This window comes from Tenrec ecaudatus, chromosome 18 (genome assembly GCF_050624435.1).
Source record: "Tenrec ecaudatus isolate mTenEca1 chromosome 18, mTenEca1.hap1, whole genome shotgun sequence".
NCBI classification, from domain to species: Eukaryota; Metazoa; Chordata; class Mammalia; order Afrosoricida; family Tenrecidae; genus Tenrec; species Tenrec ecaudatus.
In genome coordinates this window covers 20800172-20806814 of record NC_134547.1, presented here as the reverse complement: position 1 = coordinate 20806814, position 6643 = coordinate 20800172, and the positions used below count along the sequence as shown (strand labels likewise).

The 6643-nt window shown below is 44.4% G+C and overlaps 1 protein-coding gene and 1 non-coding gene across 2 annotated transcripts; one reads left to right on the top strand and one right to left on the bottom strand.

Moving 5' to 3' along the window:
- Positions 1-186, top strand: LOC142433003 (U2 spliceosomal RNA). Its single transcript, XR_012781065.1, has one exon. It is a non-coding gene; the product is annotated as a U2 spliceosomal RNA (small nuclear RNA).
- Positions 187-4964: 4778 nt separating this feature from the next.
- On the bottom strand, positions 4965-6640 carry LOC142431649 (WD repeat-containing protein 87-like). Its single transcript, XM_075536664.1, has one exon. It carries the CDS (start codon positions 6447-6449, stop codon positions 4965-4967), a length of 1485 nt encoding a protein of 494 aa, XP_075392779.1. The 5' UTR covers positions 6450-6640.
- Between the last annotated feature and the right edge of the window lie 3 nt (positions 6641-6643).

Sequence of the window (6643 nt, the reverse complement as noted above, 5' to 3'; positions counted from 1 at the left end):
ATCGCTTCTCAGCCTTTTGGCTAAGATCAAGTATCTGTTCTTATCAGTTTAATTTCTGATATGTCTTCTATCTGAGGAGAACATATTAAGCGCATTGTGCAGGTAGGAGTTGGATTAGGAGCTTGCTCCATCCACTCCACGCATCAGCCTGGTATTGCAGTGCAGCCCCTGCAGAGGGCTTGAGGGGGAAAAAAGAAGAAAAAGGAGAAAAGGAAAGAGACAGGGCAAGCAAAGCAATACTGAAGAACAACAACTACAAAATCAGAAACTTCTCATTTTCCTGGGTTGAATAGAGAAACAAATCCAGAGACACTCAGTGACATGTAAGCAAGAACTTTACATCAACAAATAATTGTGCATCAATAAAACATCCCAGCCCAGTCCAGATTGAGTCCGTAAGTTCAATATTAGCAGTTAAGTCTGATACCAGTCCATAAATCCCTCTTCAGACTCATGCAGCACATGCAATGATGTGGAATGCAGGAAGACCTCAGGCCAGTGAGTGGAACGTCTTGTGGATCCAGTGGTGGTGGAAGCATCTTCAAGGCTCTGACTCCATGTGGCTTGTCAGCAGGAAGACCAAGGCAGAGAGAGAGAGAGTATCCCACCTCGAGGGAGAAAGAGAGGGAGTTCCCAGAATCCTCATTATTAGGCCATGCCCATAAGGAGGCATCAATTAGGCTGTGACCTGATTGACAGGCTAGACCCCACCCCTACACTTATTTATCAAATTGACATGAAATGATGTAACTAGCACACTTCCTAATCTAAAAACGTGCAGTACAACTACAGTAATGCAAACAGTGTGGTACTGATGCCATGATCGGTATATAGGCTCAGTGGAACAGAACGGAGAACCCAGAAGTAAATCTATCCACCTACACACAGATGATCTTTGACCAAGGACCAAAGCACACTGAATGAGGAAGAGATAGTCTCTTAATAAGTCACGCTGGCAAAAAGGACATTAATTTGCAGCACAATGCAATGGAACCCACGACTCACACAGTATACAAAGACAAACTCGAGATGGCTCACAGACCTAACTGTAAAACCTCTAACTATAAAGATCATCAATGGAAAACTAGAAACAAACTCTGGTGTCTAATACATGGTATAAAGCTCAAAAACAAAACTCACTGCCATTGAGTCAATGCAAACTCATAGCAATGGCCCTGTGGGTTCATGAGCCATAACTGCATATGGGAGTGGAAAGCCCATCTTTCTCCTTTGGAGCAGCTGGTGGTTTCAAACTTTGGACCATGGGGATCACAGCCCATCAGGTGACCACGACACCACCAGGGTTCCTTAATATAAGGATAAACATACTGTCAAACAAAATGAAAAACACATGAGCAACAGAAGACAAAATAGGTGACTTGAATCTCTTAGAAATTAGACAGCAAAAAAAATAGACAGCTATGTGCATCAGTAGATTTCCTTAAAATCATGAAAAGAGAACACTCAGTCTGGGGAACATTTTTGGCCATGACATTGCAGACAAAGGATTGCACTATAAAATTCATAGAAAACTTTCCAACACAACAAGAAAAAGACAAATAAGCCAATTTAAAAATAGGCAGAGTACCTAAACAGACACTTCACCAATGAGGACAGTCAGGTGACCAACGAACATGGAGAAATGCTTGATGTCAACAGCCATTTGAGAGACAAAGAAAACCACAGGGAGATACCACCTCATCACAGAAATAATAGCAAAGTTCAAAAAACTGGAAAACAAAGGCTGGCGAGGGTGCAGACAGACCGGAATGTTCATCCACTGCTGGCGGAACTGTAAGATGATGCAGGTACTGTGCAAAGTGGTGAGGTACTTCCTCAACTAGAAAGACCATAGGACCCAGAAACTGCTCTACTGGGCATGTGGCCTAGAGAAAGGAGAGTCTCAACACAAATAGGTGTATATACATGTATGTACACCCATGTTCATTGCAACACTATTCCCAATAGCAAAAAGATGGAAACAACCGCCTGGTCCATCAGGGAAAGAATGGGGACTTTGGTACAGACAGACAATAGAATATTAACATGTTAGACAATAAAGATGAATCTGAAAAATATCCCTCATAACATCAATGAACCTGGAGGACATTATGCGGAATCAAATAAGTTGGACGCATAGGACAAATATGATATGGGATCACTGTTTTAAAAATCAGAAAAGATCTCCACACAGAAAGAAACCTTCTTTTCTGGTAACGAGAGGTAAAAGAGGAGAGAAGTCTTGGATAGAGTGTAGACAAGTGTTGAGTGAAGGGAACACAATTACAAGAAGGAGGTTGGCAAAAAAGGATGGAGGCAGTGACAGTGAGGACGTCAATGGTTGGCAGAGAGCAGAAGGGATGACTCTGTGGAGCACAGGGCATAATTAGGGCAATGAAGTTATTCTGTGTGATAAGATGAACACATGATATTACATTCTTGTTGGAAGTCATTGGGCTATATAACACAGAGTGAACTCTAATATAAATGACAGATTTTGTTATACGTGATCATGTATAACATCAGTTTATCAGTTGTAAACAACATACCACAGGACAGGTTTTTCTATCAAAAGCTGATCAAAGGGGGAACTCTGAGTTTTCTGCACAATTTTTCTGCTCGGAAAAACTGCTTAAGATCACTGAAGATACGCGTGACATGGTAAAGCATGGTGAAGAAACCAGACGGTGCGCGGCTATCAGCAAGAACACCATCTGGGGTTTTGAAGGCTTGTCTTAAAACAAGCAGCCATCCAAGTGAGACATCAACTAAATCCTCATAGAAGCAGCACACCAGCCGGTGTGATCCAAGGATGTAAACTCCACATCCAAAGGAGGGAATGGTATCTGAGTTTAAATTGTGAACACCTGATTTGTAGAAGGCTTTGGCTGACAGCGATTTCTCCCAAATGCCATTTGCAGAGTTCTTACGTGTACTAAGCCTCTGCGAAGTCTCCTGACCACAGTGGAGGGATGTGAATAGACTTGTCATCAGACAGAGAATATTGTACATGCAAACATGGCAAATGCAATTAGGTTAAAATGTGATTCCTGATCATTTGATCTCCCCTTTGACCTATTTAAAATATATTCTAGTTTGTCATACTCCTTGCCTTTTTCTCAATTGGAGTTTTTTCCTCTGGCTTATTTGGTTATTATTGTTGGTCTTTTTTTTTTGTGGTGGGGGGAGGGGTATGTTTTCCAGTATAGGAAGACCGGGATGGGTGAAGCTGTAGATACAATAACTGGATTGGGGCTAATTGGGGGGGCATGGTGGTGGAGTTAGAGGGATATGGGGAGCTAATAAGAAATACAAAGGGAAGAAAATGTTCTGGAAGTGATTGTAGAGATGATTGTACAATTCTTATTAATAGGACTTGAGGTAGTTAGTTTATTGTGCCAACCTGACTGATAAACACATATGGGATTAATTGAAGGGCGGAGAGATAAATGGCCCTGCGAGCCTCACCTTTCTTGTCTCTCGCTCTTTGAACATTGGTCCAGTGTGCAGCTGCCTTGCTTGTTCTGTGCCTCTATTTGAAAGCTACACTACCTGTGGCACACCAAACCCATGGACTGTGTCGCTGTAATTTGAAGTTCCTTCAAGACCTGCTTCACCACACCATTGGAATTTACATCTCTTGAGCTGGGGACTGTCGGAACCTGTTATCAGGCTGACTGTTGGTGACCTGCCTTGTTGTTTGCTGCCTGTGCCCGGATAGCCTGAATTGCTCTACAGAGGACTACCCTGAAGCCCTCAAGACATGAAGGACTGCCAGTGTCTCACAACTGTCTCACGGGAGTGAGTTGCACTGATCCATTTGTACTGCTTTATAATTTATGAACTGTTTATTTTTTATGTTATACATCTATCTCTCTGTATAAATATATATATAATTATTAGCATTCTGATTTTGTTTCTCTAGAAAACCCTGTCTAACACAGGACTGAACTATGGAAATGCATGATTGTGAACCATATTGTCAATAAAAGCATATTAATAGTTTTTACATTGCCTTTCAAATAAACGCTATTAACTATTTGCAAACAAACAGAAAACTGCAGCTTAGGGGAAGTCTCTGGTTCTAAATTATACATTAAGGTGCAGGGCAGGAATTCAAACCCTCACTTCATTTAAAGGCCCCATCTCTTCCTCCACACACTGCCTCCCTCCCTTAGAATAATTACCCAGTAGAAAGAGAACCATAACCAAGGACTGTGTTAAGCATTTCAACACAATAGGTCTTATGATATCATCACTGTACTTTGGAGGGCCAAAAAGTTGAAATCAGAGAGCTAATAAACTCAGAGAGCTAGTGAGGGGCAGAGTGAGGAGTGGACAGAGAGCTCTGAATTCAAAGTTGGTGTTCCTCACCACGCTTTCACTGCAGAACCCCCTGGCGAAGATGAGGGCACTTTGTAAAGAGAAAATTGATACAGGAACAAAATTATGGGTCTTCTCCGCTTCCTTTTTTACAAAGTGGTTCTTACAAAAGGTGTGGGAATGTCCATTCTCTTGTAATTCTGTTTCCCCAGGAACTTTTTGAAGCCCCCTCATATTGCTGCTGAACACAAGCTCTAAGGGGTCAGATACCTTCCTTCCCATGAGACAAGGAGATTCGAGCCAAGAGGAGAGAGAAAAGAAAAAAAGCCAAGACAGATCTTTCTATCAAAAGATGAGCCTGCCCTCCAAAAGCCATCCTCCATTGACTAAATAAAAGACACCCCCCTCTTAGAACAAATCTACTTTCCAAGGGATTCTATGCTTGGGCAAGAAGAGAGACCCGTCACAATCCTTGTTGCCAATGAGAAATCGCGTTTTATTCAATACCCATCAAGCCGTAGGTTTCTGGGGAATGAATGAAGAGGAGGCCTCGTCCAACCCCCCATCTACGTTGACACCGAGTAAGTAGGCTTAGAATCTGCGCCCCTGTTCATAACTACAATAAGACCCTAACCCTACCATTAGGCCAAATCAAAGAGTTGGGAGATCGGACGATCTCGCAACAAGCAGGGATTGACCTGTGGTAGGCTTTTCCAAGCAAGTTCTAGGAACCCATACTGGGCAATGCCCACGGGTTGGAGCGTGTGCACCTCGTTCTTGCCAGGAAGGGGCATCACATGGTGGAATGCTAGAGGAGCTGCAGGGCCATGAGAACCACCGCAAAACAGGCGGCAGAGCAACCGCTCGCCAAGGACCAGGTCCTTGGTTTTCTGGGCCTCTTCACAGAGGATCTCTCGGGGTTGGGGCTGCTCTCGCTGTAGCAACTCCAGGAGAAGCTTCTGTATTCGAGGGGACTTCAGTTGGTACAGGTCCATGAGCTGGTAGAACTGTTCCATCCAAGTAGCGTTATCTTTTGCATATCGCTGCTGTAACAGCCGCAAGATATGGTACAATGCCACAAAGGTCTCCCACTGAGGGATCTCTTCCCTCTTCTTGGAGATAGGCTGTGATTGCTTCCCCAACTTGGGCAATTTGGGGCACCTCCTTGTACCCTTCAGAGCCCAAAGTTCCTTCTGAAACACGAGTGCCAGGGTTTGTTTGTTCACAGTGTTGTGGGCACCCGTGGAAATGACTCTCGCGGCAGGATAATGTCGACTCTCCATCTCTCTCAGAGCCGTGGATACCTGCTGTACCCGCTCACTCCTGTACGGCTCTCCTAAAAGGTGACCGTCGATAGCCTTCGGGGCTTGCGTCTTCTTGGTTGCTAATGGTAGCCCAGGTGCAGGGGTAGGAAGTGATTTCTTCTTGACCTTGGGAAATTTGGGGAGTTCGACCCTGCCCCCCAGGGCCCAGAAGTCCTTCTGAAATATCAAGGGAAGTGACTTTTTGTTTAGAGAAGGCCAGACAGTTGGAGAAACATCTCTTTTGATTGGATAAGGACAGACGTTTTGAGAAACATCTCCTTTGATTGGGTAAGAAGGACAGAAGGTTGGAGAAAGATCCCTTTTGATTGGATAAGAAGGACAGATGGTTGGAGAAACATCTCTTTTGATTGGATACGTTTGCTTTATCTCCCTGATAGCAGTGGAGAACCGGTCAGCTGGCTTCTTGCTATAGGATTCAGCTTGAATCGGCTTACTAGTGGATGGGAACACTGGTTCTGGGATAGGTAACGGCACCCACCTGCTCTCCTTTCCCCCTCTAATTGGAGGGAGCACTTTTAAGTGCCCTGCCCTTAAAATATCCTTATCTGCTCGAGATTCTTTAGTGTGACTTAACTCTAAGTTCTGGCTGAGGTGTTTAGCAATAAGCTTAAGTTTGGCCTGCTGTAGCCACTCCCAGTCCCCCTTTGGATGACTGGTTCTGAGGAGCTCCCTCAGTCGATAGAGAATGTCCCTGGGAAGTTGCTCTCCTGCTTCCAACCTTCTTAAGGCACTGTGAATCCAGTCTTCAGGGAAGGGACTTATTTCTGAGTCGCTTGCGCGGTGGTATCTTTTCATTGGCATTTCAGGTGAAGAAGTAGGGCCTGGGGCCTGGATCTCAGGTTCCTCCACCTGGGAATCATGAAGCTGCAGAGCCCACTTCCATCGGTCACCTGTAGACGTGTGTCCAGGAGTCTGTGGTCCGGTGACAACACCAGGTAATTGGGACCTTGGCCATTGGAGACTTTCTGGGATCTGAGTCTTTAAGCTTGTTTCCA